At 53.4% G+C, this 12,077-nt stretch overlaps 1 protein-coding gene across 2 annotated transcripts in view; it reads right to left on the reverse strand.

The window, feature by feature from the left end:
• STK11 (serine/threonine kinase 11) overlaps positions 1–9,843 on the reverse strand; it is a 46,278-nt gene extending 36,435 nt beyond the window's left edge. The window contains exons 1-2 of one of the 2 annotated variants that reach the window (XM_054181703.1): positions 9,821–9,843; positions 8,124–9,198 (exon numbers count right to left, since the gene is read on the reverse strand). In XM_054181703.1, coding sequence (XP_054037678.1) covers positions 8,124–8,413 — 290 coding nt within the window. In that variant the 5' untranslated portion in view covers positions 8,414–9,198; positions 9,821–9,843. Of the gene's footprint in view, positions 1–8,123; positions 9,264–9,820 lie in introns of those variants that run through there. The other variant, XM_054181702.1, reaches the window with a different exon arrangement.
• Between the last annotated feature and the right edge of the window lie 2,234 nt (positions 9,844–12,077).

Here is a 12,077-nt window from a genome sequence, read left to right on the forward strand (position 1 = left end):
ATATGTAAGTGTCATCCGTAGCTACAAGAGCAGAAATAAATTCGCCTGGGCTTCCAGTCTTCATACTTCAGGGGATGTTCTTGATGGGCAGGGTGACCAGGAACAACCCCCAGACGTCAGCATACGCAGGGTGTGCGGTGGGGGGCTCCTCTTGTCACAGGCAGGCAGTGCCCGGGGGCAAAAGCAGCAGAGCAGTTAACATGCTACAGGCCGTTTCAGCACAAATCCTGTTATTTAACTGGGAAGCAACTGGGATATTGGCTACTTGCCATATAAAGAAATAAATGTTTCTGTACCTAACAGGCAATTCCCTGGGATAGTTGTTGTATTGTGAATGGACAGAAGTCATTTAAACATAAATAGAAAAACATCAGAAACTGACTAAACTGCTAAAGACATCAAGGAATGAAAATAAATTGTTTTTTTATTATACCACATGAAATTCACACACAGAGGGGCAGAACATGATTTTCTATAGAACACAAAGTACAGAAAACCTGAGAGGTGCCTCCCTAGGAGGGAAAACCCAGTGTATCTCCCCCGGCACCGCATCCCGCTCTGCAGTGGGAAAGGGAAGACAGCCAGGGCTGCCAGAGGGGCAGCGAGTCCCCAGTGATCCCCACCCGAGAAGCCCTGCACCAAAAGCCTCCCATAGCGGACGTCAGAGCTGAGGGATGGAGGAAATCCGGAGAGGTTCCAGGTGGGAGATGACAACGGCCTCCGGGCAGCCCCACACCAATGCCTCAACATTAGTCTCAAGAATGAGTCGAAAGCAGGAATTCTGGCTAATAACTCAATTTCTTCCAAACTTTAGTCCTAACTTAACTTGACTGAACAGTTCAGAGATCTGAACCGAATCCTCTGTTTGTGGAGGATAAATAATGTAAAACTGAGTGAGGAGACATCCTCAGCTGTGAAAATGGCCCCTTGTATGATACCTCATATCAGCTGGTTTGATCTTGTCTCTTGGGATTCTGTACTGTGCCCCAAACCATATTTTAGTGTCTTTTGCATTAAACTGCAAAATCCCACTGGATGCCAGCTGTGAAGAGGAGAAACAAGAGGATCAGGCCGGTCAGGTCAGGGTGGTTCTGGCAGGGCAGATTCTGCCCTTCGCTTGTTCTGCTGCTGCTCGATTCCAGGCCTGCGCTAAACTGCACGTAAACCATAAACTCTTCTCTCCAGCGCTCCCTTCTCTTGCCGTTTGGTAAAGCCGCTTTAAGAAGCGCCGTTACATTTCAAGAGATCGGACTCTTGAAAGCAGCACTACAAGGAAGTCGGAGCACAGCTTGGGAAGCAGGAGCCCCTGCCCAAACACATGCCAAGACACTCCGAAAGCCACTCACCCCTTGCCTGCACAATTAGCCGGCCTCCAATAACGAGCTGTGGCCAGTACAAAGGCTTGTTGATGCATCACATCTGATTAACAAGCCAGTAACTGCTCCTCGGAAAGGCTCCCAAGCTGCAGGAACGCAAGCAGGTTTTTAAAGACCTTTTAAGGATCCCTGACCAAGTAGCATTACTTCACTAGCAAAGGTCAGGCCAGGCCACTCTCCCTTTTAGCATATATGGCTTTTTAAAAAAAAAAAAAAGTTAGGATAGCTCCACAGAAACCTAGGATAACAAGGCAAAGCTCAAAAGAGTGTTTAGTTTAAATGGCAGACAGATTTGCAAAGTGATGCAGCCGCTCTAATTATAGTAATGACCAAAAGGCTGAAGTGGATTAAATTAGCATAGAAACTGCAGCCAGCATTAGTGTAGGTCTAAGAAGTTTCTGCATAATGAAGAGAGACGGGCTGAGTGCTCAGACCAAGCCGGCGAGAGAGAGTGAGCACACACACTTATTTAAATAAGACAACTTCGCTGGGAAGGCAAAGCAAGCTTCCAATATTAGGAACACGTCTAAAATCCTGATCCCAACAGCTCATTCCCTGTAATACGGCTTGGAAGCACAAATACCAATTCCTTCCACCTTTAACGGACTAATAAATATTTCATATTTCTGTAATTATTTCCCCCCCCCGCCCCAGGAGGACTTTGCGAACCAATCCAAAATGCCAGTGAAGCGCACCCACCTCTGGGGCAGAGGCCGAGCAGCCCGTTTCCCAGAGGGAAGATTACTTCTATTTATAGCTACTCTCGCATTCTAGAACGACGGAGGAGCAGAGACGGCCAGACCAGTCACCTCCCATTCCATTTCGCTTTCCAAACTTCACCGAGTCAGAGAACATAGGTGCTCACCTCGTCAGAAGGTGCCTAAATTGACTTTTTTTTTTTTTTTTTTTTTCAAAATTGACATTAAAAAAAGTCCGCCCCCCATCCCCCCTCCCAGCCCACTGTTTGCTTTGCAATTCGCCTGCACAAGAGCATCTGGACCAGCAGCCCCGGGGACGAGAGCTCTGCGGGACCAGGGTGTCTGTCCCTCCTCTCCACCACAGCACAGGGGCTCCCTGCCTGTCCCACACCAGCCCAGATTTTCAGGATACCTTCCCAGCTGTGGCAACTTCACCTCCTTTCCTCCCTACTTCTAAAATTTCAATCACAACACTTGCTTTTGCAACGATGCCTCTCCCCAGCACAGAGGGAGAGGGGGTTCTGTGCTCTCCACAGCATGGTAACGGCCTCCACCCCCGTCCTACTTAACACCACTCTTACATGGCCAGAACAGGCTCCACTATGGAATTCTGTTTCTAGTTTTCCAGATTAAAAAGCCCTCAAGTGTGCGACCTGACAGACTGTCAGAGTTTGGGGCCTGCTCCAAAGTATAACCATCTCGGAGGAAGGAGAGAAGAGAAAAGACCAAATTGGCAGTTTCTCTGGGGCTCTGTCAGACCCATTACGCTCATCCTGAGAGATTAAGGCTTATCCCTAGCAAGGTACCTTGCTCGGCCACGTAACGGGGGAGTGGTGTCGCTCGGAACTGTACACAGCAAAGCTGCCTACTTGTGCCATGTGCTACATGTCTCTGGGAGATGCCAAGGATAACCTGGAAAGACAAAGTTCTTCCCTGGAGCATTCCAGTAAGAGCACACCTTCACCGTAAGATTCAGCTTTCTTTCTGCAGTTTCAAGCCTTAGTTTCATCAAAGCCGTTCTCGCTCAAATAAAAATGAGCGATACAGCCAAAAGATTCATTCCCTTCCTTTGGTTCTTCCTAAGTTTTTAGGATTTTACTGGAGACACGTGATGGCGAGCCTTTTCCACACTACCTACCGGACCAGAGCACACGTCAGGAGCAAGGGTTTGCAGCAGGTCTGCAGCGAGAGCCTTCGGCCTTACCCTCACCCACTCCTCTCCTCTCCGGCACACAGCCGTGGCCCATCCAAGCCCTCTCCCTACGGCACACGGCACTGGCACAGCTCCACCGCGGCACTGGTGCCACAGCCAAGGGCTGGGAGACGCGCACAGAGAACAGCTCCATATGCCAGCTCTGGCACGTACCCTGAATCCACTAACACCATGCTTGCAAATTGCTACAAAGGACTCCAGAATCACGCGTTTGGTCTTTACGCAACCAAACAACTACATTATGTATTTATTTAGATTGATTTTTGTAATCCTATATAGCCAAAGCAAATTTTAATTACACATATATGCCACAAAGCAGATTAACTTCTTTAAGGTCTAGCTCGTGAGCAGCTTTTTCCTGTTTGTTTCACCTAAAATACTGCCCTCCGCTTGCAAGGATGCAACTTGTTGTTTTCCCCGACATGGGAAGCTGCACCTCTTCGCTCCCAGGAGCGCGAGTGGTGTTTCAGATAAGAGACGGGGCAGAGCACTTCGTTTTTCCTTCTTCAGAGCAAGCGCTACCCATCTGAACGTGCACCTGCCGTGGGGAGGGGCCGACGTCACGATGTGTTGATGAATCCAGTGCTGATCTACTTCGTCCAAGTTTTAGTTTCCAAACGGTTCTTCCCCAGCCGTTACCCAAAACGATGCTGTGAGCACTACAGCATCTCCTCCGCGCTCCCGCTGCCTCTCCCTCCCCTGAGGATGCATCACGCCGAGACGCAGAAACGGCCCCCGTGGTCCCCACACCGTGTCCCTGCGCCCAGGAGCCCCCGAGATGTCAAACGCCGCCGAGGCGGATCAGCGCGAACCCTCTGCCGCCAAACGGGGATCTGAACCCTGCAGGAGCCGACAGCTTTACCCAGCACAGCCCCCCGCGCTCTTCTACCGATTCCAGTTTCCAACATTTCACACGGGACCCGAGCACAGAAAGGCAGAGCCACCCAGTTCCGCGCACAGACCGTTTCGGTTCGGAGGGACAGGAAATCGGATGAGTCAGCTCCAGCCCATCTCGTCTAAAGCACACGCCTCGGTGGCTCACGACGAGTCCTTCCTTCGGCAGAACCGTCCGTGTTCTGAGGCGCGAGACTCCTCCTTTGCAGACCCAAGGAGCAAACTGTCAAAGTACAGGCCTACCACAGATTTTACAGCTCCGAGGAATTCTAATGAGCATATATTCAAATCTAAGTAATCACTGAGCACGGTTAAGTACAGTACAAGACACTTGGGATACGCAAAGAAAGTCCCAAACACTTAATTAAAATGTGAGGCTATTAGCACACAGTTTTATTAAACTTGTGCTGCTAGAGACAAATAGTCTTCCAAATTTTCTTTCATCTTTTTGGCAATCCTACTAAACTCATTTTTTGTATTAACTGGAAGCAGTAATTAGCCATAGTATTGCCTGGTCGACTAAGCCACCCCAACCTTTCTCAAGAGTGACTGAAGAGAAATGAAGATTCCCCAGACCGATTTAGGGAAACGCGTGTCTTGTGAGTTCAAACCCTCAGCATCCTCACCAGGATTCACAGATCCTTAAGGGCTCATTTTTCAGGGGGCAGAACTGGGGTATTTTAGGGTAGGGAAGAATCACTCAATTTTATAAGTCTCAAGCATATTTCAGGCATAATTTCTAGGTCCCCAGAACTCTGTCGCTGCACCAAGAGGCAGGGCTGGGGCCGCGGGATGATGTTAGGGGTCACGCAGAAGTGGCGCCAACAGCCAGAGGTCCCCACGTTGTGACCCCAGCCCCACGAACCCAGGGGCCCCAAGCGCGGCACAGATGTGTACGGTCCCCCTCCGCTCATCGTTCCTCTGCTCTCCCTTGCTGTCGTTACTCCCTCTATATTACTCGCTCACGTAATTACCCAAGGGCCAAACAGTCTAGGAACTGTTTTCTAGGGAATTTCTTTGACGACACCATCGTCAAAGTGTCGACACAACCATCAACGCGAGTTTCATCTTCGCCACAGCAGCAGCGACGCCGAAGCATCCTGTGCTAATGGCAGAGGCACAAGCCCGTTGCAATAATTCATTTACGCCCGTCAAACACACCAAAGCACATACGTAGCTTTTTCCTGTATGGTGAGAAATGCTGGGGACCACTTCAGTAGGAACAGGCAACGTCCTTGCAGTTAAGAGAAAAACGGCACGAGGTATTTTGAGACTGAAATAGCAAACGGGCACTTCCAAGAGATAAGCACTTTCAAACCAAGCCTGAGCACCCGCCTGAATTGCCCAGACCCTCTGCCAGAGCACTTTCAACACCTAAACAAAGAAATTACCTCCCAGAGAGCAGACTAAGAGTAAGACGTCATGCGGCGACCCTACAGCAGAGAAAACAATTCCCCAGGGATTCAGAAGACTCTCACACCTGACCATTTCACCTGCCATGGAAGCGCTCTCTGCTCTCACAACCCTCCCGGGGGCACCGGCAGGGAGAGGGAGCACCAAGCCAGGGGCTAGTGCTGGTGGCAGATGAAAAGGTTTTTAATCTCAAAGGGCACCAACTGAAGTTGGGATGTTTACAAAGATTAGACAACTAATCACAACCATCTCTCGCGTGTACTGAGCTGCAGACATCCTTGTCTCGATAAGGACGCAAGCGGGAGGGGAAGCAGGCCTCACTACCCCAGGAATTACGTATTTACTCATTGCTTCACTTATTAGTAGCTCTCAAGAAAGTATAAGCTAATGGTGCGATTCAGACCACAATCTGATTTGCTGTTCCATCACACGTGAGTAGTTTGCCGGGTATAAACCACTCAAAGCTGCTCAAACGCAGTTGGAGAAAGTGAAGTTGTAATGGAGTCCGGCCAAGCAACGTGACATTAAAAACCAACATGTTCGCAGAGCACTTTCCAGCGCTACCTGGAAATACAGCGACGGTTTGCTCCCCCGTCCGTACTGACCAGTCAAACCACGCAGGTTTGATGACAGATCTCACCACAACAGGTTTATTCAGAGAGGAGACAGCTTTCGCTGCCTCTCACAGTCAGCAGCGCCGACGGGTTTTGATTAGGTCGAATTTCCGTGGGTACCGCAAAAATACAACATTTTGCCTTAAAAAAAAAAAATCCCCACTGAAGTAGCAGGTAAAGCAAACGAATAGAGGGACAAAGAGAAAAGGACAAGGTGACAAAAATAGGAACTTGAACTAAAGTAAACCCTCATTACAAGACAACATCTACGATCTGCCTCGGTGTTTTGAAGCAGGTGCGGGCTGAGCCAGAAAAACATCCCCAGCAAAACCGAGCGGTGCTTGGCCGCTCTGCTTTAATAACTAACCTTAATGAAACCAAACAAGACATTCACAGACAGGCTCTGTGCATGAATAAAACTTCTCCAGGGTTCACTCCAGCGCGCAGGGCCATTACCATGGCTCTGATATCGGGAAACTCTCCCAAGTAGCTGGCAAGTCCTTTTTCACTAAGAGGGGGGGGAAATTTAAATTTTCGCTAAGGAGGAAACAATCTCCTCAAGCGGGAGCTCTTGATGTAACTGAAGGAGGGGCAAGGGTGGAAAGGGACACTCCATGCCTTTACCAGAAAAACAAGGAACATTTTATTACATATTAACCAACAGTTTATTCTGATTGTGAACTTGAGCCAGCAAAGGAGAGAAAGGGAGGTCCTGGCATGAGGATTTGTGACTATTCCGTAGCTAAGTCTGTCACTGAAGGTTAGAAGGCAAACTTAAACAGCTCACTGACACAAGTCCCAGTACAGGATGTGAAATATCTCGCAGCTGAGCTCGGAAACTCAGACCAAACTGAGAAACAGAAACAAGACTCCACTAGGTCAGGGCTCACCCTCAGCACGGTGCAGCTAGAGACGCAACTCAAGAGTCTTCCAAACATCTCGCAAAGTTTTTCCCTCCCACTACGAGATAACCCCTTGCAAATAGTTTGTTTTGGAGGCAGACGGCTCCCCTCCGCAGCAGATAAACAACTATCTCGCAGGGCTGGGACAAACAGAAAACGCAGCGGGCCCCCGACGTCCCCGTGAGCGGAGCACGGCCCCAAGAAAAGGGAAAGTTTCGTACACCCAGCCCTACAGACGAAGCGTTAACACCAGGCTTCTCCCACAGTTAATTTTAATTAGTTACTTGTGCCCTGACTAATCAGTATGTAACTGGCACTTTGAAAGCTTCCAAGCACAGATCTTGAGTCACCGAAATAAAAAAGGTTGACAACCCTTGTCCCCATTTTACAGCTGCAGAAATCGACTGAAAAGAGCCTTGAATTACTTCCCAAACTCGTTAGCCAGAAGTGAAACCAAGAATAAACTCCAAGACCTCCCATACCCACTGGGTGCACCATCCATCGGATCACGTTCCAGTCACCTACTACACGGGTGGGAGCAGTAATTGCCACCCCAAGGAGCTCGAGAGCCACACGCCCCCAGACGGGTACACAAATAATGCAGAACGCAAGGACACAACGTGTGTTTCCGCGCTCCCCGCGCCGCCGCCTCCCACCTTTCCTCGCCAACAGCACCAGAGTTTACCTCTTCAAGGCGAAACCTTAAAGAGGAATTTCTTTGAAAAACGCTATTTTATTCGTTAAGCAATACTGTTTAAAATAGTGGCATGTTATGGGCCGTCTGTTCAGGCAGACCTGCCTCCCTGGCCCTCGAGAGCCAGCTCCCTTCCCTGCTCCAGCCTCGACCAGAGCGCTGGCTGCGGTTCAATGGTAAAGACATTCCCGAATAGTGCTAGGGAGCACTTCCACAGCAGAAGGCCCTGTTGTTACTTAAAATGATACAGAACTTCAGCTGGATAACAACAACAAAGTTTAACCCCCTCAGTTCCCAGCTCCCGGAAATATTTACTCACTTTTTCACATTTGCCTCCCCGTTGGGAATTCTGCGTAGCTTCTTCTTCTTCAGTATTTTCACAGCTCTCCTGCAGAGGGTTTCAGAGTCCAACATCTCCTTGACTTTGCCGTAAGACCCTTCTCCAAGTAAGTCTCCCATCAGGTATTTGCCAATGAGCTTGGCCCTTTTCCGCCGTGGCTGGTAAATGACCTCCGTAGAGTCGATGCGATGGATAAAAGTGTCCATCCCCACAGACATCAGCTCGCTCTCCGCAAACATGCCCAGCTGCTGTGGCTCCTGCATATCCATCCTGGATTAAGTTCCTTAACCTGTTTTCCTTAAGCGCTCAGGGTTTTAATCCTGTTTGTTAGTTTCCAACACTCCCTTTTACTCCTTCTTGAAAAAAAATATCCAGAAGATTGTACAAACATGAACAACAAAAAAAAAACAACCAACAAAACAAAAAACCAAAACAAACCTATGAGCTGCTTCCAGCTCAATCGGATGCTAAAAGATCCAGGCCTGGCTCCAGTAACACAATGTCTTTTAAAAAGAATATATATCTTTGACCAGATACACTCGGTTTGGGACTTGCTTTGCTTCCGACCTGGTCCCACTGCTAGGGTTCTTCCAAGTCAACGTGGCCTTTAACTTGGCCCAGTTTGATTCTTAAGTGCTAGGTCATCCTCCGGGACTTTAGGCCACCATGTAAAAACAGACAACAGCCAAGTCCCTTTCGTGACTTTCCATTCCTAGTAGCGCATAGTCACCGACTCCAGACGGGGTGGCAGGGGAAGCGTCTCTGCCCTGCGGTCCTCACCGTCCCGCTACGAGCGCAGATGGGGGCGGGCGGATGGGTTTCAGCCGTTTGGAAGCTGGAACCAAGTTTCTTTGAAGGAGTTTTCAGAAACAATTCTAGCGTCTTCGCTTTTCACGCCTACAAAAGTTTGAGGCCTTCGGTGCCTATCAAGATCTCCCAGGGGCATCCTTCAACCACCCGGATTCCGCCTGGCACATGATGTGTCACCACACAGGTCCGAGGTGTCAGCCGGTCTCAGACAAGGCAAAAACCTACCTCAGCTTTACCGACCCACCTTAAAACGGGAACAAGCAGGAGGAAGTAATTCTCTCTGCCCCGGCCCCAAACCGCCCCATTCCCCCCCGGCCCGGGCTGGTCGATGAGGGGATCCCCGGGCTTTCCCCCACACACACACCCCCTTCACGGCCCTTCCCCGGGTGTCAGGGCCGGGAGGAAAACACCCGCCAACACAGCCACCACCCCCGGGGAGAGCGGGGAAGGGGCGAAAAGAGGATAAAACACTTTAAGTGCAACCGGACGAGCTACAGAGCCAGGAGTGAAGGGACCCCCCCGGGGGGCAGGCGGCCCCGGGCCCTCCCCGACCGCAGACCAGCTCCCGGCTCCCCCGGCTGGGCAGGGGGAGCCCGCCCGGGACGGGCCCTTCCCCCGCGGGTACCTCCGGCCGCTCCCTCAGCCCGGGGACCCCGCGGTCCAGTCGGGGGAGGGGGGCGGAGCGGCCTCGTCCCCCCTCCCCGCCGCCGGGCTCGGGAACCGGGCCGGCTCCCGGCGCCGCGCTCCCTCCCCCCGCGCTCCCCTCGCCTCAGGGGGAGCCCCGCCGGCCGCTGCCCCCGCTCTGCCACCGCGGCCCTGCCCGGGGACCCGCTCCCGCCGCCCCTGTGCCCCCGCCGCCCCTTTACCCCTGCCGCAGCGCGCACGCCGCCGCCATTTTGTTTACCTCCCGCCCCCGCCCGGCCCCGCCGCGCTCCCGCCGCCGCCCCCCCGTCCCCGCACCCCGCACCTCCCTGGCGACCGACGTGCGCTCCCATTGGCCACGGCGCCGGCCCCGCCCCCCCGCACTCGCCCGCTGGTTGGCTGCGGCGGCGACCGGAGGGGGCGGAGCCGGCCGTGCGGCTTTCTCTTCCGGTTGGTTCGCCGCCTTTCCAACCCGCCCACCCACTCTGGCGAGCGGCGGGGCGATCTGATAGGTCGCGGGAGCTGTCCGTCACAGGAGGGGGCGGGGCTCGGCGGCGGCGGAGGGCAAAGGGCAGGGGGCGGAGGGCGAAGGGGAACCGGGTGCCATGGAGACGGGGCGCGGGGCCTGGCCCCGCCGCGTCTGCGATCGGGGCCTACCGGGGCCTGTCCCGCCGCGAGCGGGGCCTTCCACCCTTGGGCTGCCCGGCAACGGCTCCAAGCCCGGCGTGAACCCGGGGCCTCCCCGGTCTCCCCTGCACCAGCTCCTGCTCTGTCCCAGCCGTCTCCACCCGGGGTAGGGCTGGGTGAGGAGCGGGCTCCAGCCTGGCCGGGGCAGGCGTCCGGGACACCCCTCCCCTCCCCGGTAGCTGCGGGCCCGGCCTGCCATCGCTGCCTGCTCCGGCCCCTTTTTCCCATCCTCCCCCCATTAAACATCAATTCTTTGGCGTCTCCTTCGTCCTGCGCCTCCCGTGGGTCCAGCACGGTTGGGGCTTTGGGTGAGGACATTCAGTCCCAAGGGGTGTTTTCATGCTCTGGGACAATAATAAATAACGGAGGGTAAATAAACCGGAACGTGGCTTTTATCTGTCACCCTCAGCGGCGATACAGGCGGAGGGAACGCTGCGGCGGCCTCTGAAGTGACGCCAGCGCTGGGCTGGGAGGCAGCATCTGTTTTCTCTCCGCTGTGCGATGTCAACGCGGGCACCGAAGTCTCCTGTTTCCGATCGAAAACACGGGTGGGGAAGGGTTTCCATCCAGTCAAACACAGCGCTTGTGCTGCCCCCGATCCTGAAACCCGCAGGCGATCCGCACTGCCCGCCTGCGGCAGCACGACGCCATCCCGCCGCCATCCTGCCATCCCTGAACAGCGGCCGATCCCAGTGCGTCCCGACCCTTCCCTGCTTGGAGGGCGGCTGGGGATGTTGCTGTGGCTGCGGATGGTGGGTTTGGTGGGGAACGGACCAACATCACTTGTGGTTTTGCTTCACTTGCGTCCCCTCCTGCCCCCCTCGCCCTTTTCTCGTCTCACAGCTGTTTATTTGCCTTTGGCTGTGTTTCAGCAGCAGCCCCCAGGATCGCCCCAACGGCACACGGTGCGTCACAGCTAATCCTGCCCAAACGGCTTATCTCCCCAGCAGGCAGGACAGGCAGCGGGCAGGCAGCGACGCTCCTCCCGGCATGGCTAGGCCTGGAAACGCCGGGCTGGACCATGCTGCCGGGAGCCCTCCGGTCCCCTCAGGCAGCCCCCACTGCGGTCACCTCCGCAGGCGTCCATCCAGCCTTTAGGAACCCTCCCAGCCCCAGCGCAGCTGCCTCTCTCGAGGGAGATTGTTCCTAACACGTAATGCAAATTTCTTGGGGCCACGAATCCCCCATTTCCACAGGTTTCTCACTTTCTCCGCCAGCACCGAAGGCTGTTCCAGGTCCAGCCCGGTGTCTCCAGCCCCGTACTCGCGCCCCCGCCTCAAAAATCTTTTCCCACCGCTCTCCCAGCCGGTGTTGATGGTTCTGTGCTCCCACCAGCGTGTGTTTAAGGGCATTTAAAGGCAGGGATGCAGGTTCCTCAACCCTCCCGGGAGCTGGATACTGCTGATGCCTGTGCAAAACTTGTTCTTCTCCCCTTTTATTTTGCCAGGAAAGTTTATATGTGGGGAAAAGGGGGAGTCGGGAGCTGCCCCCTCCCGGCACGGCGGCTGGTGGGTTTGCACCAGCCCCAGGGGCAGCCCTGACAGCCCCGAGCAACGAGGGACCGAGCTTCTGCCCAGGCTTGTTTGGTTTTTAAAGGCTCAGTTATTTGTCTGACGCAGTTTCCAGCTGTTCCCATTTGCTTTCAGTCAGCGTGTTATTAAAAAGAGAAGAAAACGTTGGTGAAAACATCCCTGATGGCTCCCTTTGTATAAGCGGTGATTTGCTTTAGTTTGAATTTTGCACTGAGTGGTTGTTTTAAGCCCTTCTCCTGGAAGGGCTTTAGTTTCATGGGAT

Source organism: Rissa tridactyla, chromosome 22, assembly GCF_028500815.1.
Source record: "Rissa tridactyla isolate bRisTri1 chromosome 22, bRisTri1.patW.cur.20221130, whole genome shotgun sequence".
NCBI classification, from domain to species: domain Eukaryota; kingdom Metazoa; phylum Chordata; class Aves; order Charadriiformes; family Laridae; genus Rissa; species Rissa tridactyla.